This window comes from Stegodyphus dumicola, chromosome 5, assembly GCF_044657685.1.
Source record: "Stegodyphus dumicola isolate Sdum_Otavi_A_Nest chromosome 5, ASM4465768v1".
In the NCBI taxonomy this organism is placed as follows: domain Eukaryota; kingdom Metazoa; phylum Arthropoda; class Arachnida; order Araneae; family Eresidae; genus Stegodyphus; species Stegodyphus dumicola.
In genome coordinates, this window is record NC_140772.1 from 124,305,563 (window position 1) to 124,329,414 (window position 23,852).

Consider the following 23,852-nt stretch of genomic DNA (forward strand, 5'->3'; position numbering starts at 1 on the left):
CATAATCAATACAGAATAATAATGGTGAACGAGCTCAGCTCATCAGCGTGCATTGGGGAAAAATTTCACTAGTAGTGCTCATTTCTAACCATTTCGGTCAAAATCTTGCTTCCGAGCGGAACTCATTTGCGATCATTGTGAACCACGATTTGATTGCGAGCTGAATTCGTTCATAAACATCAAAGGGTTAAATATTCTACAGGTAGATTATTTACATGGCCTTTGAAGTTATCTATGACTTTGGTATAAAATTATATAAAAATCATAGATTTGATATAAAATGTAAAAAAGGTTTTACTAATGTTGAAGCTGATATGTTAACTGGAAATCCTATTTGTCAACATTTGAATTTGCAAATTAATTTGTTATCGTTAGAAGAAATTAAAGAGCATCAAAATTTAGATAATGTATGTAATCCTAAGTATAAGAAAATTAATGATGTGTTAACTGTTAAAAAGGATTATACAAAATTGTAATACAGTCTAAAGACTTTAATTCGTACGTCCATAATCCGGACCTCAAAGCTACAAACTTTTCTGCGCATGCGCATAATACCTTTATGCATGCACATATGCATTTACACATGCGTATAATACGTTTACGCATGTGTGTTTAATGTATAACAGACTGTATAAGCTAAGCTAAAATTATCTAATTATCTGTTTCAGTTAATGTTGCAGATTGCGTTGTTCCTTACTCTTCTAATTGGATCCGGCTTATTATTTTTTGCAGACTGTTACAGCAATTTTATAAAAGTAATTTTTAACTTATTATGTCAAAAAGAATTTCTGATTCTGGAGCTGCCAAAGGATCTACAAAGCGAAAGCATGTTTTGATGTCCATCAAACAAAAAGTGAAATTGCTGCAAAAAATGGATAAAGGCATATCCTTTGTTTCTCTAACCATTCCGAAATCTGTTTATCAGTTTCACGCTGCTCTGCGGGAGGGGGGACGACGCAGCACGCAATGAACTGGAAGCTGATCTGTCAGCACTATCCTTATCTTCAGGGCAGATGTTTTTATTTTATTCGGCCTATAATTCCTTACTAAATGTAGTATTACATCTCCATGTACTCCGTCTTTGATGTGATTTAAATCAAATTATCCGTCATTATAAATATCACGAATACACATCAAATAGTTTTCTGGTTGCAATTTTCTAATTTCGACTAAGCGTAATGCTTTACGCATGCGCGCATTGAAAGAAATGTTCAATAAAGTAAACGAATAAATATTAAGTTTTTTTTTTTTTTTTTTTTTTTTTTTTTTTGTAAATTTTGATACCTTTAGATTATAATTGCTCTTTATTTCATAAATTATGGTTACATATTTTTAATTTTATAATTTCTGCATGCCATCTTACCAAATTTAAACTGATGATCTATAATCCGAAAAAAACGATAATCCGGAATCGGCGAAGTCCCGACGAGTCCGGATTAAAGACTTTTGACTGTACCCATATTTCTTCGTACTAAATTACTTGTAAAAGCTCATATTAATTTTGGTCATATGGGTGCGTCCTCAATGCTAAATTTATTATCTCCTCAATACTATTGGTCAGGAATTGTCCAAGATGTTAGAAACTATTGTAAACATTGTGAAATGTGTCAGCTTAACAAGAAAAACAAGCAAAAGAGATGTGGCTTAATGCAAGCCCTACCATCTATTAGTGAACCTTTTGAATTATTATCTGTCGATAGTCTTAGTGGTTTGAACTCTTAAGGCCCGTCCACACGAGTACGCTCGAAACGTAGCTGACGAACGCGCTCAAACAAGTACGCTTGCGAAGAGTGCATTTAACCAATAGAATTATTTTGCGCAAAAATCACATGACGCTGTAATATAGCATCAACAGAGCTGTATCTTATTACTTCGCTGTGCTTCTGTATGTTTGCGGCAAGTTGTCTGAATCACATGATTTCTTTTATAGCTGAAACTTTACTATTAAGTGCAATTATTAAGCAGAGGCAAAACCTCAAAAAATGGCAAGAATGGGACCGAAAGATTTATTTTTAGAGCGACCTGTTCTAAGATTTTTTTTTTTTTTTTTTTTTTTTTTACTTCTTTGTTTGTGAAATGAATATCTGGAATTATTAAATTCTTACTATTAGCTCACACTCTCCCTATATCTTGTTCAAATTTTCAGTACATAAAATGCTTTTTATTCATCCACTCAAGTTCAAATACAATTTTTTAAACTTGTAGTGAAAGACATATGATGTTAATACAGCTTTTTCACATATTAAAATTTTTAATTAAAAAAAAATTGTTTGTATTTTTATTTATTTATTTATTTGTATTTTAAAAATTTTGTTTGTGGACCTAAGAAGAATTGACTTTTTTTTTTTTTTTGTATTATATTATTTATGACATTATTGTTTTTTTTTTTTTTTTTTTTTTTTTTTTTTTTGTATTTTAATTACTTCAGGATGAGTATCGACCAGTTTGACAGACTTGCAGATTCTATATTGTATGAAAATTAGAGATGTATATAATAATGGTGTATATAAAGAGAATTAAATTACTTAATTCTCTTTATATACACCATCCACCATATAATAAAACCAACTTCATATTTTTTTAACTCCCCCTCTCTTGGTCTTTTGTTTTTCTTTTTATTTATTTTTGAATTTAGAATGAGGTTCAAACTTTGTACAGTTTATGAGAAATTATGTGCATGATAAAATATGCAATAAAGTAAAAATAAAGAGGGAATTTATAGATGATATATGATAAAGAGATGCAGATATATTATTACATAAGGATTTCTATTTGCAATGCACATTTTAAAACTAAATTAAAAACTATAATAATAGTAAAATAAGAATATAATGATTCATGGTTAAATATAAGAAACACGTTTCAAAATGACAAAAGCTACCTGAATTATATACTGTCTACGGATGAGGTTCGAACTCGTCACCTTTCCATTTGCAAAGCAGCGTGCTGACCACTCAGCTATCTGTGATAGCAGTGTTTGTGAAAAATAATGTAACAAGTAGAAGTCGCTGCAAAGGTAATTTAATTAAACTTCAATAAATGATTGCTGTATGACACAAGTTGTAACTTTTCTCCAAAATTTCGTAATTGCATTTTATTGAATACTCTTTCACAGTCAACTGCTTTATTTTAGAAGTTGTTAAATTGCTGAAGTTAGTTTTTGGTGTATTTAATATTGGGATATTTATAGAGCTTTTTATTACACATGATGTAGCCAATATTTATAATAATTAAGGAGAATTTTGTAAGGCAGAAACTTTGATTTCGTAGAAACTGTAATTTATTTAGGTTCCTATTACTTACGGTGTTATAAATAGGTGAAGCATATGGATATACTGGTCGAATCATTGCTTTATAAATATAAAGTTTTCCCCTTTAATAAGAATTTTAAATTTATACCAATATATACGGTTTGAGAAATCTGAAGATGGCGTGAACAATGCTGATAATTTTATTGCTATATACAGTTATGATATTTCTAGGCAAAAACTCATCTCTGTGTGGTTCTGACGCCATATTGAAATGGGTAAGCAAGAAGGTTTTCTGATTATGACACGTGATAAGAACTCGGTCCGCTATTGGCTATACACGTGCATCGCGGGCGAAAAAGCTGAACAGGAGGGTACTCAGTTTTACGTCTTCTGCGTCACGCGAATTTACGCTGCCGTCAAAAAAGTTGCGTCAACTACGTCACGGGCGTCCTCGTGTGGACGGGCCTTTATAATTCTACTAAAAAGTATATTCACATAATTATTGATCATGCTAATCGTTATATATGGACTTTTGCTTCTAAAAGTGTAATTACCTATACTTATATAAATTGTTTAAGATAGATTTTTCGAATTCAAGTGCCAAAGAAAATTTTAAGTAAAAGAAAATGCTGTTTTTACGTCGATATTTAAGCATTTTTTAAGAAATTATAATGTAAAACAATTATTAATTGCTGCTAACAGGCCTCAAACTAATGATAAAGATGAGTTAATTAAGCAATTATAACTAGAATAAAATGTAAATTAAATTCTTATCAGGATAATATCGTATGGACAAAATTGTTAGAGTTTACTAAAGATTATAATAATAATACTCCATATTCTGTAACAAAGTTTCCACCAGTTTATTTAATGCACGGAAAATTGCCTTATGATCCCGTACTTGAAAATCAAGAGGTATATCCACCAATTGAAGAAGCTAGAAAAATTGCCCAAAAAAGGTCTGATGATTATCACAATGTAAATAAAGAAAGATATGATGCGTATTATAAACCCAGTAATTTTAAAATGGGTGAATTAGTAATGTATGAAGAATTTCAATATCCTAATACCTGTAAACTTTCTCCTCCTTTTTCAGGTCTTTATAAAATTTTGAAACAGTATTCTGCAGTTACTTTTGAACTAGATAAGCCTAATCCTCTAACTAAAAAGAAATCAGAAATTGTTCATTCAATCAGACTCGGATCTCTTAATCCAGCTAGTGAATTTAAATAAACTGTTAGAGATAGTAGAATTCCTGTTTCTGTGCAAAATTAGTTTATTTTAGTTTTTCAAAATTCTGTATCAAAAATTTTGTTTTCCCAATTATAACATTTTAAAACCTGATAAAGACTTTAAAACCTAATTATGACTATAAATTTTTCCTGATTTTGACCTTTCCCAGTAAGGCTTCTTTCCTTCTTCCCAGAGTTTTTCCGTTCAAAATTTGTTGTATACGTCCTCGATAGCCCAGGAGATGAGGAGAAGAAAAACTCTAGCACCACATTTTGAAAATCTGGATTTAATACCAAATTCTCAATCAAGACAATGTTTTTATTTATTCTCCCCCCCCCAACATGATTTTTTACATTATGTGTATTACTTCTTGTATCCTTTCTTTAGCAAGGATGCAAGAAGTGATAGCACACCCTTGCTGTTCCCCTAGGAATATTCCTCACATGTCTTCAAAAATTTTTATTGTTTTTATTTGTTAGGAGATTCAGCTATGGTTATGAAAGTAACTTGGTTTTTTTTTCTATTTTCTTCACAGTCACAATCCTCTGGCCATAGCTTACCACACACAAACACATACATTTTACATAATTTTAAAACAAAAGTTTTCCTTTCTTCTTATTGTAGGGTAATATTCAATTATATTTTGCAAAATTTAAAAGACTTTAACTTGATTATACAAGTTATTTGTCTTAAATTTCAGTTGTGTAATATTGCATTTTTATTAATTAATGTAAAAGATTTTTGAAACAAAAAAATTTGACGATTGTACAATGCCAAAAACCAGTTACCTTTTTCTAAGGAATGGAAGTTTTTTTATATATTGTACTTAAACATCTCCTAACCTTCAGCAAGCTGGTTCGCTGATTGTGTTGGAGAGGACATGCCAATTAACCGTCAAAGTATTATTCTGTTATTCAGTATTGCTTCATATCATAATGTTTTTATATTGAGTTTTTTATTGTATTTTTATTGGCGACTTCAAAATTAACTATTCTAAATTTGGTGTTCTCTCCCATAAGTTCATCTGTTCTTCATAATTCAAGATCTTTCCACATTACATAACAACCTAAAATTAGCCAATAGCAGTTTAGCTGTACTTATACACGTACTTAGTATAAATACACTTCAAAAGCAACTATGTCATTCCTTTTCTTAACTTCTGCTCTGCCAACATCTCCATGCTGTTTATGCTTCCCTTTATAAGATGCTTGCCTAGTGTACATAAAAATCAGCGTATTTAAATATGATTTCATAAATACCCTGTCTATGAAAATGATCTGATGTGAATTAATGTGGAATAAAATTTTGTTTTGAAATGGCTATGACTGGAAGTTTTTATTTTATGCATCATCTATCTTAATTACACAGACTTAAAAGCTGCAGTGCATCAAGATGTCCACCCTCGGCCATGACGACTGCAAGCTGCTAAAAGTATCAGTATCATCTACAAACTTAAAATATCATATATATGTCATCATTTCGAAGCACAGTGGTGATGGCTGAATGGCATGTCGAGAGGAAGGAGTTGATACAAACTAGATTCAACTAATTATCATCTTTATTTTCTGATTTCCAGGCACACTAGAATAATTTCTCGTAGACAATATACTCTTTAATCATAGCAATTACGATAATTTCTTATGTACAATTTATACAGGTTAATGGTGCGACATCATTTTAACAGAGTATAGGAGATATGTTAGTAAAGACAGAAGCTAGGGAAAGAAATGGAGCAGAAGAATCACAATCTTGATTTTTTATGTGTATCAAATCATTCTTTTGCAGACAAGATATTTCTTAATTATAGTTGAATACAATAAGTTCCATTTTAAAGTACAATGTTATCTTAGGCAAATAAGCAGCATCATGGAAAAGTTGTGTGTTGCCAACAGGAAATCATAAGCGAAAGAGAATGAAGCAGTTCAAAGGAAAAAGGGGAGGAGTCAAATAGTTTCAGTTTGAGTTAAAAAAACGTTTGGTTTAGAGTTATTTGATTGGGCAGGAGGTATCTGCATCAAGCATTACGTAACATGGAAGTATCTCAAATTCGGGAGAAGTGATGAATTGAAAAGGAGAGTACCAAATCTAGAATGTTAATTTTGAGGTTGCCAATTATTTTTTTTAAACAGCTATCATATTTTGTTATATCTTGCATATATATTATTATTATTTAATTATAACTGGTACTTACAAGTTTGTGGCAAGGAGATTCATTTATTTATATTTCAAAGCAAAGTTTCTGCTGCTTTCTATGATTTTTATTTAATCCATTATGTAGAGGATACTGCTTTCAGGCTGCTTTGAGTCATGACTGCTTCTACTGCCTCCAATCTGTTTTTCAGCCCTATTACCGCCCTTAGCATTTTGTCTTCCATACTGTTAACATTCTTTAAGACTCGTTTGCACTAGTGGAATTTTAGGTTGAAGACATGTGTATGAACTTACGAGCTTTACTTGACAGTTTTATGTATTGAGGACAGATTTCGACCTTATGTACCACTTTAGAAAAAAAGTTTTTTACTCTTTCCACAATTTCTTGCATTTGAGCTTCCAAAATGCTCATACAAAAAGATCTTGCCATCCATGCTAAAAGACATTGCCTGCATCAAGAGCTAATGTTCCAAAGTCACCCGGCACACATACTGTCCTTTACAAAAAATTAACACACCGCGCGAGTGATTTGAGCATGTTCATATAGACATCGTTGATCCTCTGTCCCTATCTAAGGGTTATTGATATCTGCTTACCTGCATTGACAGATTTACTCGATGACCTGAAGCTTTTCCCATACAAGACTTCTCTGCTGAATCTATGGCTCGACAGTTCATCTCCATGTGGATTGTACAGTTTGGCGTACCATCAATCGTAACAACTTATTAAGATCAACGATTCCAGTCCAACCTTTTCTCTAACATCTGTGCTTGGAATGTGATGAATTTGCACTTTGCTATATCATCCTTCCACAAATGGCTTGGTGGAACGTTTTACCTTGATCTAAAAGCAGCCCTAATGTGTCATAACAACAGTTGTTAGACAGGGCTCATATGACCTTTAAAAGTACATAAAAGTATATAAGTTTTTTTTAAAGGTGTTTTTGTGTTTTTTAAAAGTCCTTAATTTTACTCATCTAACATTATTATATGTTTTTTACAACTGCCATTTTGAGTGTGAAATAACCTTTTAGAAGAATATTTTTTGGTGATGCATTAGCAAATATGTATTTGGTGTGTTAATTTTTGAATTCTTTCCTACTTCTTAATACAAGTAGTGGATACTCAAGATTTAAGCACGAGGCACTGCCTCGATTGAAACATAAACATTTCGAAATAATTTCTTTTTTGTGAATGAAGAGTTCATAAAATATTTATTAGAAACTCAATATAGCAGAGAGTGGTTACCTCAGCCATGAGAACAAATAACACAACATACCTGTTGGGAATTAGGAACACAAGTTAGTTTTATTGGATACGTACAGTCATAGAAGTATATAAAAACAGTGGCATCCTCTATCTCTCAACATAAAGCTAACCTTTTTACACTCCCACTTTAGGTTTAAATATCATCATCATGATTAAATTCAGTAAGAAATTATGTTAGCACACATACATATAATAAAACATTAAATTACATTAGTCTTCATTTTAAACCTATCATCTTTGTAGACATTTCATGTTTTGCACTGTTTACATTTTTTGTCAAAAAATCTGCAATCATATCATTAGTAGTCATATATTGTATGTCGATGTGCTGAAGTTTCACAGCTTCTCTCACAAAATGGTGTTGTATATCAATATGTTTCAATCTACCACGATACACACTATTTTTGAAGAGATTAATAGCACTGTTGTTATCACAGTATAATAGTACTGGCTTTGCAGTAATAATTCCAAGTTCTGTAACAATTTTGTTGAGCCATATGGCTTCTTCAGTAGCTGCAGAAAAAGCCATATATTTGGCTTCAGTACTAGTTGCAATGGTAGGTTGACGCTTACTACACCACGATACTGCACCACCTCCGATGAGAAAAACATATCCAGTGGTTGGTCGTTGATCCCCAGCATCACCTCCGTAGTTTGAGTTGCTGTAACGAAGGACGTCAGCACTATAGTCCTTTGAAAAAGACAGTGTAGCATCTGTAGTGGCTCGAAGATATCGCATGATGCGCTTGACAGCATTCCAGTGAACCCTTGCTGGATTATTGGAGAACTGACTAAACAAATTCACAGCATAAGTTATATCTGGCCTTGTTTCTTTAACTGCGTAAAGAAGACTCCCAATGGCAGCCTAGTAAGGAACAGGTAGTTTTTGTTCCTAACCAGTTGGTAACTGCAGTTTAGATAACAGGGTTCGTAGCGGTGCTTATAAGTGCTTATATTTGAAAATAAAATATAAAGGCCCTTATAGGTGCTTACTTTTTCTTTAAAGCCCTTATTATTTTGTTTTTAGTGCTTATTTTTTGCTTTTAGTGCTTTTTCTTAATGAACGCGCTATTTTTCCCCGTACCAAAGCCGAAACTAAATAAACAACTCTTCTTCCTAATATGGAATGTCAGATGGTGAATCATACTCCCGGAAACAGCTTTTTCCCCTTTCTATGCATTAACATAATCTTTGGTGTGCTCGAAGAGTACAAACAGGTGCCCGTCGTTCTATTGGTCAAAGAATTGGGAAAGCAGTAGAAAATTCTGGTACATTCGGTATTCTTTTCCTCCCACCCAAATACTACACACGTTTGAATTTCTATCAAGATCTTAAAAATTTGCATTCTCGTTCTGCTTGGTCAGTTCATATTCGTTATGCTTATATTATGAGTATATGTATGAATGTTTATAATAACATAGTTGCAGTAACTGCTGAAGTATAGTAAACTTCCCAAAATGGTTGTGTTTTAACACAGATTAGCTTCCTAAGGAATAATATTCGGAATGGCTTAAATAAAGGGAAAGTAATCAAATAGTCAAAATAATTTCATTTTTTTGGCCAATCCATTATACAGTATGAAGGTTGGGAGGTTCTCCCCTTTCTCCGCAAAATCTTGAATATTCGCTGCAAAGCAAGCAATGGACCTTTTTTTTGGGGGGGGGCTCACTTTCCTATCTGGATTGAATAGGACTAAAAGTTCTGCGGTATACCAACCCAAGCGAAGAATGATTCTATTCCGGAAATTTAATGCAGTCTGTTGAAAATTAGAATGAAAAACACCCCAATTATTTAATTCTTTATTCTCCCAATACCGGTAGCTGTTGATTCTGATTGTGTAATATCACGTAATTCACGGCTCACGTATTGCGCAATAACATTTGCGATATTTTGCAGAGATAATTAGTTTTGATGTTCAGTCTGAGCTTTGTTTATGAACACTTAAAAGAGTTTTACTGTGCTTGCTAAGCAGAATATTTTTTAGTTCCGTTTATGTGATGCACATTATGTTTCATATGATGCACATATCGAAATGTCAAAAGCATTTATTTAGCGGGAAAATCTAAAGAGCGGCTACAGTCTACCCCCCTCCTCCGCTCCTCTTTTTCAAGTTACGCTCGACTGTCCAATAATCGCCAATATCCAAGTATGCGGGTTAGTTAAGCTTTTATTGTTAAAGGATGACTGCATGAAGCAAATTTCTGTCTTCTGATTTCAGAAATGTTGTTCTTTTTTTACTTAAATTACTTTGCTTGCAATATCTGTTAAGAGAAAACTGATATACAATGAAAATTTAGAAAATGTTCAGAATTTAGATTTAAACTATTTAAATATCAATATGAGTGGAAAAATAAATTGCATTTATTATTAGGTTCCAAGCGAATACAATAAATATGCCTTATTTATTTTCTCTATATTGAACTGAAATTTCATCATTAAATCTTGTAATATAGTTTAGTTCTGAATAGTTTTTTTTTTTTTTCTCTCATTGTAAACTAATTCTGTAAATTTAACTGTTATTTAAAATTTAAAAAAAATAAAAAGTAATTATTTTCCATGGTTGAGGTAATGCTTATTCTCTCTTAATAAATACTGCATTTCTCATATTTTAAATTACAAGTCTAATTTTTAAGGTTATGCAGTTGTGTATGATGTAATTAGACAGGTGCTTATTTTTTATCTTAAAATGTGCTTGAAAAGTGCTTATAGGTGCTTATTTTTTTAACTAAAATGTGGCTATGAACCCTGGATAACAATTGATTTTAGTCTAGTGGTGTTTTTACACCATGAGATTCATGCATATTATATTTGTGAAGCATACTCTCTACATACTGAGTTTGTCTTAGGCTAATAGACCTTTAGTCCTATCTCATTCAAGTTTAATTCCTAAGCAATAATTTGCTGGTCTTAAGTCTTTCATTTCAAATTTTTCTTTAAATTGTTATTTTACCTAATTCTTTAAGTTCTATGTTATTGCTAAAAATGAGTAAGTCATCAACATAAATAGTGACAATATCTAGTTCTTCATTTTCATTTATTTTAATATACACACAGCCCTTTTCTAACAGTTGGTACCATTAAAATTCACTGAAACCATCTGAAATTTTCATGTAAATGTCTTCATTTAGAGTTCCCTGTACAAAAAAGCCATTACAGCATCCATTTGGTCAATTTCCCAATCATACATAACTGCATAAGCTAATAAAACTTTTAATGTTACATAATGGACAACTGGTGCAAATGTTTCAGTATAGTCTATTCCTTCAATCTGAGAATAGCCCTTAGCAACTAAATGTATCTTATGTGTTTCAATTTTGCCTACAGAATTAGATTTAATTTTGAAAACCCATTTACTGTCTACAGTGTTCTTATCATAAGGTTTATCTGTTATTTCTCATGTTTTGTTTTTAATATAACCTAATACAGTCTCACATAAAGAAATCTTCCAATGGTATCTATCATTGGACTTTAATGCTTCATCAATGGTTTTTGTTTCAGAATACAAATCATCTGTTACTGCAACTAAAAGCTTTAACAAAGCTCATAAAATCTAAATTTGGCATTGACATTTCTGGCATGCCGTGTGTGTCAAAGTCCTGATAACTTTTTGGGAATCTAATTTTTCTGTTTCTGGTCAACATAGGTAGCTCATTAACTATATTACTGTTATTGTGGCTATCATATTAAGCAGTACAGTCAAAAGTCGTTAATCCGGACTCGTCGGGACTTCGATTCCGGTTTATCAATTTTTCTGAATTAAAGATCATCAGTTTAAATCTGGTAAGATGGCATGCAGAAATTATAAAATTAAAAATATGAAACTGTAATTTATGAAATAAAGAACAATTATGATCTAATGGGTATCAAAATTTTACAAAAAATAGCTTAATATTTATTTGTTTACTTTATTAAACATTTCTTTCAATGTAAGTTGTTTAAGTTGCTTTGTTTTATGTGATGATACTTTCTCTTTAATTCTATAAACAGACAATTTCTTGTTCAGTTACAAAGTTCCGCTGTTCAAATTCTATAATTGCTGTGTCGAAAATACCGACTAGTTTGTCAATCGAAATTTTTTCGTTTACAATAACCTCTGTGTCACTTTCTTCACTATCGGAAGCGAATTATAATGACGAGGAATTTGATTTAAATCATATCAAAAACGGAGTACATCGAGATGAAATACTACATTTAGTAAGGAATTATAAGCCAAATAAAATAAAAACATCTGCTCTGAAGATAAGGATAGTGCTGACCGATCAACTTCCAGTTCATTGCGTGCCTCGACGTCCCCCCCCCCCCCGCAGTGCAGCGTGGAATTGATAAACAGGTTTCAGAATGGTTATAGAAACAAAGCATATGCTTTTATCCAATTTTTGCAGCAATTCCACTTTTTGTTTGATGGACATTGAAACATACTTTCGCTTTGTAGATTCTTTGCCAGCTCCAGCATCGGAAATTCTATTTGACATAATCAAAAGTTCAAGCTTACTTTTACAAAATTGCTCTAACAGTCTGCAAAAAATAATAAGCCGGATCGAATTCGAAGATTAAGGAACAACACAATCTGCAACATTAACTGAAATAGATAATTAGATAATTTTAGCTTATACCGTCCGTTATACATTAAACTCGCATGCGTAAACGTATTATGCTCATGCGCACACGCATATGCGCAGCTGTAAACTATTATACGCAGAAAGTTTGTAGCTTTGATGTTCGGATTATAGATCATTCCGGATTATGGGTGTCCGAATTAACGACTTTTGACTGTATTATGTTATTCTTGATCAGATTTAATACTATCATTTACTAATTCATGGTGATCAGACTGAGTACTATCATTAACCATCCCTTCCAATTCACTATTCTGATCATCAGCTATTGCATTCTCAGTATCTGAAAATGTCGTAATCATGCTCCCGCTGAATGAGGATGCATTATAAATTTTTTGAGTATTACTTGCCTTTTTGTGGTACATTTCATTTTACAAAAATTGTACATCTCATGCATTTATTATTTCATAAGTTTTGGGATCTATTAATCGATAGCCTTTTATATCCTGACAGTACCCAACAAGCATTAATTCCTTTGCTTTTGCATCCCACTTTTTATGTTTTTGTTTTTAAATGTGAGCAAGTACACACCATCCAAACACTATCAAGTATTCTAAATTTGGCTTATCACTATACCATTTTTCATAAGGAGTCATACCTGAAACTGCAATAGTTGGAGATATATTCGTACAGTGATTTGCAAATTGCACTGCTCCAGCCCAATAATTTTGATCAAGGTGAGTATCCACCAACATTGATAATGCTCACGAAGAGTTATGTTCAGCTACACCTAAAGTTCTGGTGTAAATGGAATGGATTTTTGATGCTGAATTCCATTTGATGTTAAATAGTTATCCGTCTCATTGTTTGCATATTTAGTACCATTACCAGAACATGAAACTTTGATTGATTTGCCAATTTGCTTTCCAACAAATGCTTGAAATACTTTGAATTTTCAAAGATTTCAGACTTATTTTTCAAAAAATAAACAAAAGTCATTCATCACAAATAATTAATAAAACTAATAAAGTAGCAAGAACCACAAATTGATGAAACATTCGTAGGCCCACACAGATCACTGTGTACTATGCCTAATAAGTCTTTTGCACGCTTAGCTTTTCCCTTAGGAAATGGTTGTCTATGAATTTTCCTTTAATGCATGATACACAATTTAACAATTTTCTATTAAATGTGAAACCTTCAACCATATCTTTTAATCTGATCATTCCTTCTTCACTTAAATCGCCTACTCTTGTATGTAATAATTCTGTTGAAATATTTTGAGCAGTAATTAAAGCCCATTCATTACATAAATCAAGAGAATACAAATTATCTACCATACCTGTCCCACTAGCAACTAAATGTTTACCATCATACAAAAAACATCTTGTAAAAGTACTAACCATTCCAAAATTAATGGACAGTAAATTGGCTAAGACACAATAACACGCCGAATAAATACTAATTCAGAAGTCAAACAACAAAAATCAGCGTTATATTTACAAAATTTTCACAGGACTAGTTTCGATGGTTTTACCGAACCACCATCTTCAGCTGCAAAACCGCAAATGAACAAGATAGGAAATAATGATTAGATAAGATAAGAAAGCCTGGACAAGAATAAGCAAGTGGCGCCACCTGTTGGTAAAACCAGAACTAAAACATAATTTCTTTAAAGGCCGAAGGCAAATTTGGATTGGAATTAGGATCGTTAACTAGAACAGGAAGATTTTTATGAATGTGAAATGCCTCTAGAAAATCCAGTTCTCTAATGGAAGATGTTTTCTGAATAATTTTGGCAGCAGAAAAACTGAAAGTGTGGTTTTCGGACCAACAATGTTGAGCAACAGAAGACTTCTGTGTTTCCTTTTTTCTAACATATGCGCCACTTGCTTATTCTTGTCCAGGCTTTCTTATCTTATCTAATCATTATTTCCTATCTTGTTCATTTGCGGTTTTGCAGCTGAAGATGGTGGTTCGGTAAAACCATCAAAACTAGTCCTGTGAAAATTTTGTAAATATAACGCTGATTTTTGTTGTTTGACTTCTGAATTAGTAAATTGGCTGTTAACTTGGGCACATGTAAAACATTACTAAAAGTTACAGACTCCCTCTTTTTATTTCTAGATAAGGGGAAAGTTATTTTACCCTTACCCTCTACTTCTGTCACTGAATTTCTTGTTTTTATTTGATGAATACTGGCATCCTGATAATCATCTAATAATTCTTTATGTGGAGTCATGCGGTAAGAAACACAAGAATACATGTACCAAATATTGGGATCTGGATTCGAATTAACTACATGAATATCTGCTACATAAGCTTCTTTTTTATGTTTTAATCCAACATTAGACTTTTTAAGAACAATAACACGCCAAACAAGTATTAATTTAGAAGTCAAACAACAAAAATCAGCGTTATATTTTCAAATTTTCACAGGACTAGTTTCGATGGTTTTACCAAACCAGTGCAAATAAACGAGGTAAGATATAGTGATTAGATAAGATAAGAAAGGACAGAAGATAAACTACTGGCACCATCTGTTGATGAAACCAGAACTAAAACATAATTTCTTTAAAGGCTGAAGGCAAAGATGGATTGGAATTAGGGTCTTTAACTACAATAGAAAGATTTTTTTGAATGTGAAATGCCTCTAGAAAATCCAGTTCACCAATGGAAGATGTTTTTTAATAATTTCAGGTATATTTCAACAAAAATATCCATTTTGACTGCTATGGAATGCAGTTTAACATTGTTTTTTCGTGTCATCTGTATGTGAGGATAGAATAAAGGACTCTTTTTATCCAAACGGAATTATAAATCTATTGAAAATGGATTCTGAAGAGACTTTTTGTGGTGTCTGTAAGTACATGCACACATATGTGTGTATCTTGCGTAATTCAAAAAGTATGTAGTTATGCACCTCCAATTATGGTTGCAGTTGGCCTCACCAGAAGTATATAAATAAATATATATATACACTCAAGTGCTTAAATTGTGCCGGAGCCCAGATCACTTCTAATTTTTTAAGATAAATTACAATTTTAGCCAGAGCGTACTGGAGCCCTAAATAGGAAGAGCTCCGGATCTTCTTTTTATAAAACTGAACTACAATTTAAAGGGAAAAAATTTAGAATTCCTAACATTTTTTGTTTAACAATAAGCAGACCTTGCAGTACTCTATTTCCCTAGAAATACAAACTCATGAGAACATGAGACGTTCAAGTAAAGTCCCCTCACTCACATGCAAAAGCCTTTCCCTTTAAGAATTGCAATAAATTGGGGGGGGGTTGTTTAGGAATGCATAAATTCCTCACCATGCCATTGTTATCTAGTGTATTGTTATTGATGCTTACAGTTGGTTATCCTCGCAGGAAGGAAAATCTATGTTCTTAAATGTGCGTTAAGTGACAGCAAGTACAATAAGAGTGAAATACTGAGATAAACTGCTCAAGCACATCCTATACATCGTCTTCCCACAGTATCCATTAATGGGGGGGCATAGAAGTGTAACCATCAACTTTACATTCATGACATACATCTGCTTGATGGCTATAATTATATCAGCAGAGAGCCGTGGTCAAAGAGAACATTCTCTCTCACCAAGATTCCCCTCATTTTTTTGTTTCCACCCACTCATAGCCTCATTCTGTTTCGCCCTGGAATTTTCATCAGCTACACTTTAAGCAGGACTGTGGAGTCAGAATCGGAGTCGGGCAGATTTTGGGGGAAAAGGAGTCGGAGCTGGAGTCGCTAAAAACAGGTCAACTCCGATTCCAGTTTTTATCGGACAGTTTGAATTTGAAATGAAATTAAAATGAATTGAAAAAATTAATGACGAGCTGAGTTATTATTTTTATTTACGTACTGTATACATTAATAAATAGTTATTTTCTATTTTGACATATTAATAAATAAATAAAAAGGATGGATGTTATATTTGCCATTAGCAATTAAACTGAGTCATTTAGTTACAAATCTCACTGGTAAATTTAGGTAAGCAGCAATAGCAGCAAGAACTCCTAAAATTTATGCCATTCTTAGGAAGCGAGAAGGAAAAGGAGCAATTATTGATCAACCAATGCAATAAGGAAGTACATATTTGATGATAAAGAGTTTTTAGAATTAAGAACTTTTTTAGAAGAAGTAGATAATCCTAATGTTTCAGTAACAGAAAGACTGTGGAATGATCTTGCAGAATTGGATACTCTTCTTTCTACACCATATATAACCACAAAAAAGATGCTATCTAAAGAATTGGCAGGAGGCGAGAATGGAAGAATGGGATGTTTGTTCTTTCTGAAATGAAGGGTTTATTGCAGAAAGAATCATTTCTTCAGTAAAGAAAAGAGAAACTAGTTTGCTAGACAATGAGATCTTGCTGGGTTCAATATATGTAGATTCGAAACACCGAACTTTCTAGGATGACAAACAAATTAAAAAGGCAAAGAAAGTCATTTATGAACTTTCACTAGGGATGAAATTTATTCTCAGAACAATTGGAGAATTCGAATCAGGACAGTCAAACTGCAGACATTGCAATTGAGTCTCCATCCTCTTCCAGTGATGAATTAGATTTTGAGAAATATTTTTGGATAATATTGAAAAGGCTATGGCAAAGCGAATAAAAATGAAGAACCAAGAGCCTTTAGATATAAAAATGAAAAAATGCAAAGACGATTTCGGCACGGCCTTTGAAGAAATAGAGAAATATGATTGTGCTTGCAAGATACCTCTTTTAGAACTTATAAAAATCTATCCTGAAAAGTTAAAAGAAGTAGCCCTAACAGTAACAGCTCTTCCTCCTGCTCAAGTTGGTGGGGAAAAACTCTTCTCAGCTCTGAAGTTTATCAAATCGGATCTATGGGCCTCCAACAAAGAAGATCTTGCCGAAGCTATACTGTTTCTTAGAAATAACTAATGCCAGTTTTTCTATTTCATAATAAAAGCTATTTAATGTAAATAATTTGCTATGCCATCTTTTTTTTTTCCTCTGTATCATCTATTACTATTTTATATTAAAAAACTAAGTTGTAACCCATGCATATATATATATATAAGGGAGTCGGAGTAATTAAAATTCCAGGAGTCGGAGACGGTCATTTTCCCTACCGACTCCACAGCCCTGACTTTAAGTATATTTAATTTTTGTGATGATAAAATCTTCCCCCCCCCACACACACACACACAATCAGAGCTTAAATTGGGCCAGAGCCCACTGGATTTCGGCTCCGATGTTTCTTAGTTTTTGTAATAAATCATAATTCTAGCCGGAACGCATCGGAGGCCTGAATAAGAAGGCTGCGGCACTTCTTTTATGTAATTGAATAACAATTTCAGTAAAAATTTTATCTCGAAAATTTTATTTTAACAATAAAATTATATTAAAAATCACTTATTAAATTTCAATTTATCTCTTTACATTTTATTTAATTACTTCAATCTTTAATTATTTCAATAAATAATAATTATGTAATAATTATTGATTAAATAACTATTAATTATTTTGATAATAATTAACTATTTAATTTTAAAATTATTAATGAGCTTAATAGTCATTTTATTTATTTATTTACTCTTGTTCCTCTTTGCTGATGGTCTTCCATAGGGCTCCGGCACTTCTAATCTTAGAAATTAAGCCATGTATACACCCACTCTGTTACTCAGGCTCAGTGAGCTCAATGTTTTTATTCTTATATGTTGGTAAATTGTGCATTTTTGCTTTAAAAAATGATTGAATTAAGTTGTTCTTATCTTCCATTTAAGGTTTCTATGCCTTCAGTTAATCTACATGCAATAGTTATAGAATTATCAACAATTTAAAAGTTGTTTAAATGCGAAGCCTAATTTGTTTCACCATAGCCGCCATATTTTTTATAATTGAAACTTAGCAGAATGGTGAAGCCTTTTTGCACCTTCAGTGTCTTTTCGCTTAATGGGATCATAGGGAAACTTTTAGTTTTGTGCACTGAAAAATCTACCTTCTTGCCTGCTGGCCGAATTGCTTGTTTTTGTGTAGAAACTAATTTTAATTTAAAAAAATTTTTTTTAATTATTTTAACTAATTTGGTGTATTATGCTTTTCTATATCTTTCAGTTTTTAATGAAGATATTTTGAGTTTTTATGTATTTTTGCCTAGCCGCAAAGTGAGAACTGAATTAATTAAATCAGAAATACATCTCTAATGAAATTTGAGGAAATAAGTTTTCATGAAATGCAGGAAAAAATGTGTATAATTTAATATTCCATACAAAGAAGTCCTGGTGTACTTATCAGATTTTTGTTATGAACATAATAATTTTGATGAAGATAATAAAAGTAATCATAATAAATTAGAATTATATTAAGAAATAACATTAAAATAAAAATTTTCTTTCCATATATTAAAGTGACTTTCTATTTTGGTGTCTTATGAATATTTTGATTCTGAAAGATAATATTTGCTATAAAGAACAGTTTCCAAAACGCTTCTTAAAAAAAACAAAGATGCTATTATAATTATTTAAACATTAATTTCATTTTGCCTTTTATATTTTTTCATGATAAAGAGTTCCCCCCCTGTAACTTTTTCAAAAATTTTAAGCGTATATCAGTTTTCTGTTAAAAATTGACATTACGCTTTTCTGTCTCTCTCTTCCTGCCCCCCCCAAAAAAACTCTTCTTGCTTTTTGCTCTTATAAAGTTGGTTGTTAAATTTTTCTTAAGATTTATAAACTTCCAGTGTCCAGAAAAAGGTGACAAAATGAAAAGTGTCAACATCTAATGAACGTGTTTTATAGTAAATTTGTGATGAATTTCTTATCTTTTGGACAAAATTTGGAAGAATGATTGAAACAAAATTATGTGATTTTTCTACTTTTGATCCCAGAAGTCTTTCTCTTAACATGTTTATCTTCCCTGTATTTTCTGATCTTTTCACTAGACATAAACATTGAAGAAATCAAAGAAATTGAAAACACACTATATTAAAAGATTCATCATATTTGTATCAGTGCACTATATCTTTCACATCTTGTCCTATTTCACATCTATCTACAGATCTTGTCCTAAATTCTAAAAATTTTGCCATCCCTAAGTTCTGTTGATTGATGCTTCACTATATTCTGCCACACTGGCTCTGGTGCCAGCTGTGATCTTATATCATTTCATATTTATTCTCAGTACTCATATTATTAAAGAAATAAATAACCATGTGAATCTATTATGGCTTAGGCTGTATAACTACATAATGTAATTATTTGTAACTATCTGCTCACCCTTAGAAGCTATGTATACATGTTAAAGCAAGTTATTGCCTTTTCTTAATCCTTAATTTGAATATGACACTTGACATAAAGTTGCATAAACCTCTGGACTGAGTGAATGTGTGACAAAATGAGGCAGAAAAGAAAATCAATGTAAAACTGTTTGTAAAATGTAAACAAAAAGGTAATTATCTTCTTTAAAATATGTGGGACTATTATAATATTTTAAGAAATTATAATGTTTTAAGAAATTTTATAATTTAATGCTAATTACTTGAAAAAATTTATTTAAGTTAACTTTATTCTTGAATGAAACATTTAATAACTGAATATTGATTATTCTTTTTTTTTTTTTTTTTTTTTCCCTGTAGTGGAAAGCTGTGTATTATTGTACAGAAGTACTCTGTGATTTCATGCATAATTTTAAAATTTTAAAATTGTATTTATTTATTGTATTACAGGGATATTTAGTACAATTGCAGTGATAACCTTTGGAGCTCTGGGCGATGAAAGAAACTGGATGCCAGATCCTGATCATAATTATTTGTCCTGGTCATTTGGATTAGCAGTAATTGGAGCTTTGCTAGAGCTTGGTTCAGGTTCATTGTTTGTTGTAGAATCTCGTCTTGCACAACGTCGTATTCAGGATAAAAATCAACAAGTTTTTACATTAAATCAAGTGTCTAAAGCATAAACACATTTTAACATCTCTGTATATTATGTCTTTTAAACTCTCATATGTATATTTTTCTGTTATTCAAGTTGTTCGTGTTGTAAATGTTTTTACACAATCTGTATAACAAGGTGATCATTTCTGTTCAGAATACTATGGCAATCTTTATTAGCTGATGATTAGCTTCTATCTGCTGTCCTATTGTTCTGTTTTATACAGTTCTGTGCAGTAAATGTGACTGTTGTTAATAAGTAGATAATTCACAAATAAAATATATTTATGTATTTTATAAGGACATTTTTAATGCATTTATGTATTTAATTTATAATCATATATATGGTGGTTATGATATAATCAGGTTGTATTTTTCGCTTATTTTGAATTTCTTTCGTAACCCTTGAGAAAGAAATTTTTATTTATTAAAGAATTAGACATTTTAATTTGTGTAATATTTCTTTTCTTACCCCCTTTTTGTGTAAACAATAATTAAAAATAATATCCATTAAATACTTGAAATTTGTCACTGTTTTTTAAAAAAAATTCTGAAGCTTTAAAATGGTAGGAAAATAAATTTTGATATGGAGCTTTATATTTTACCTTTATTTTTACAATAATTTAAAATTTGCTTTCATTTTTAAGTTAAGATGAGTACTTAAAAATAAGACAACTGTATAACGAACTTTATTTTCAAATAATATATTTGAGGTGTGTGTAGTTTTCATGAAGATTACCTGATGGATTACTTGAATGTAAATATTTGCATGCATTTTTAATGAACAGTTAAAATGCAACTAAGTATGTGATCCTATTTTCTGGGAAGAACATTTGTGATTTCTGTTTTAAGTACTTTGATAACTAATGTAAAGTTCTTTGTATCTTTTAGGATATCAGAGAAGGTATATATGATTGTTATAAATGTAAATTATAAAGTTCTTATTTACATTTTTCAAAGCAATTATTATGTAAACAGATGGGTACTCTTCTGTGATTCCATCCACTTAATTTTTTTTCCGTCTTATAACCAAAGTATATCTCTCCAATTCATTAAGTTTTTTTGTTTGCTTTTTTTAACATGATTGAAAAACTAGTTATTATTTTTATCATGACTAAAATAATTGTTTTCTTGTAGTAGTAATATTTTAAATGTTTCAATTGTGTTCTACACAGTCCTTAAAATATAATTATAAAAAATTCAGGATTTATTTAAGGGGGTATGAGAGAAGCTTTAATGTTCCTGTAATAAAATAGTATTTTACCAGATACTAGGATTTGCATATTTAATCAAAGCTCATTTTGCAGAAGAAGAAAAAATATAGTATTCTACGAAGTTGAGTTATGGTAAATAGTGTGGGACAGGCTGTTTCAAAACTCATGAGCAAAAATTTAAGGGATGATAAAGATGCGTATTAGAAATGCCTTCACGAGTAAAGGTGTATTCATCAGTTAATAACACACTTTATGCTTTCCATTACAGTGCCGTCTAGTGGTTCACTGCTTGCTCTACCACTTTCTTTTATAAATATTTCTAATTACAGACTTAAAAAAATTATTTATAGCATTTATTATTCTTGTTTTTCAATATGTCATGTACTATTCTTAGTAGTGTTGTCAAATATTTATTAGTGAGCAAAATTTGAAATTACACCAAGGTCAGCCAGGGTGGAGGCATTAACAGAAGAGTATCCAGAAATGTTAAAAAATGTTCATATTTGTATAAACTATGTTTAATGTAAAAAGTTGCATTGTTAAATAAATTAATGTAATCTTTTTTCAGCTTATACTATTGTTTTCAAATTAAAATCATATTTTATAAATTAAGGAAAATAGTAAATCATTAGAATACCAACATCAATTTCAGATTAATTAAATTAATATAGGTTCATTCCAATCTCTATTTAAAAAAATTAAACTTTTAAATAAATTAAAAATTGAATTATGCTAAATTGTATAAAAAGTAGAAAAAATTTATTACTTGTGCATGAAAGTTTTTCTATGTCCACTTTCTGTTATATTCACTAGGCTGTATAAACAATTAATATATAAACTGTAATTAATCAATAAAATATTTAAAGAGCTGGATCAAAACATACAATATTTTGAATACTTAATCTAATGATTATTGTATTCTTATTGAGGTAAGAACTCTTTCTTTCTAATGGTGCAAAATTTTGCTTCCCTTTTTTGCCTTCTATATATGAGGAGGGATACATTTTTTCCTGATAATGCCTTTTGATGCATAAACTTAGTCATCTTGCGTATGCTTCCTATTATTGTAATAAGCATTTAAGGTCAAGTACGTTCTTAAACTGTAGAGAAAAGTTATCACTTAATTATAGACAGGTATTTTTGAGTTAAGTAATGGAAAGCAATTCTGTTTTTAATGTTCGATAAAGTGATCTGAATATGGCAGAACAACATAAGGGCTGTCTGCCTAACGGGAAATTGTCTTGCATTCATATTACATATAGGGAAAACCATGAAACCAGCGATTTGCCTGGGATTGAACTGCAGTCAAACTCCCAGCATTCAAGAGATTTCACCACTTGGGTGCTGGTGGGGCTTATTTAAACATTTTATTTGCAAATAAATTATAAAACTGACATGCAGTATCTAAGATTGTAAACCTTTTAAACTTCTAGATTTTTCTAATTTTTATCCCTGTCGTAGATTTCTTTAATTGTACACTGTGCAAAAAAAAGGGGGGGTGACAGTTCTATATCTCCCATTCTACTGTGCCGATTGACAAAATTGAAATTGCGTTTTTCATGTCTTGAAAGCATGACTTAGGATATGGTATTTTGACACAAAATGAGACTTTTTCTGAAATAACATACCAATTTTTTCCATATTTCGATTCTACAACTCAAATTATGCCTAGATATAAAATTTGGTGCGAAATTTACAGAGAAATTCAAAAATTTATCTCGACGGAATTTTTTCAGTTTGCGCCAAGAATAATTCACTTGGCGAACTTCGTAATGTGTGGCAACCAATTTTCCTTTCCGTTCCATTATGACGGAGCGAAAGAAAAGGCACCTCGTTCCTACCTTTTTACATTGTGCATGAGCGGAAGAAAAGTCACTTCGTTTCTACTTCCAAATAATTTTAGCAAAGTGTCTAAACCACATTTGATGTTTTATCGCTTTCAACAATATGCGAAATTTCAAAACTGGCCAATATATAAAATCACGCATATCTTCGGAAATTTTGAATAAAAAACGTAATTTTTTGCAGGAATGCTTAGAAATATGTCTTCTTTAAGATGATGGTAAAATTTTTATAATTTTAATTCAAAAAGGTTTTTGAAAGATATATAAAAATTATTTAAAATGTGAATCATAAAAAATGGGTGAATTTTATTTGGAATGAACCTGAATTTCGAAATATGAAAGGAAGAATCAAATAAGTTTAATTAAAAAAAGAGAGATTAATAAATATATGCCAAACTCAATTAACATTGAGGAGCTATAAAAAC

At 31.2% G+C, this 23,852-nt stretch overlaps 1 protein-coding gene across 1 annotated transcript in view; it reads left to right on the forward strand.

The window, feature by feature from the left end:
* The window catches only part of LOC118180211 (uncharacterized), a 61,935-nt gene extending 39,790 nt beyond the window's left edge, over window positions 1–22,145 (forward strand). Inside the window, exon 3 of the mRNA XM_085817022.1 lies at window positions 20,166–22,145. Within this exon, the coding sequence (XP_085673148.1) occupies window positions 20,166–20,398 (233 nt within the window). The 3' untranslated portion in view covers window positions 20,399–22,145. The remainder of the gene's footprint in view (window positions 1–20,165) is intronic.
* The last annotated feature ends 1,707 nt before the right edge of the window (window positions 22,146–23,852 follow it).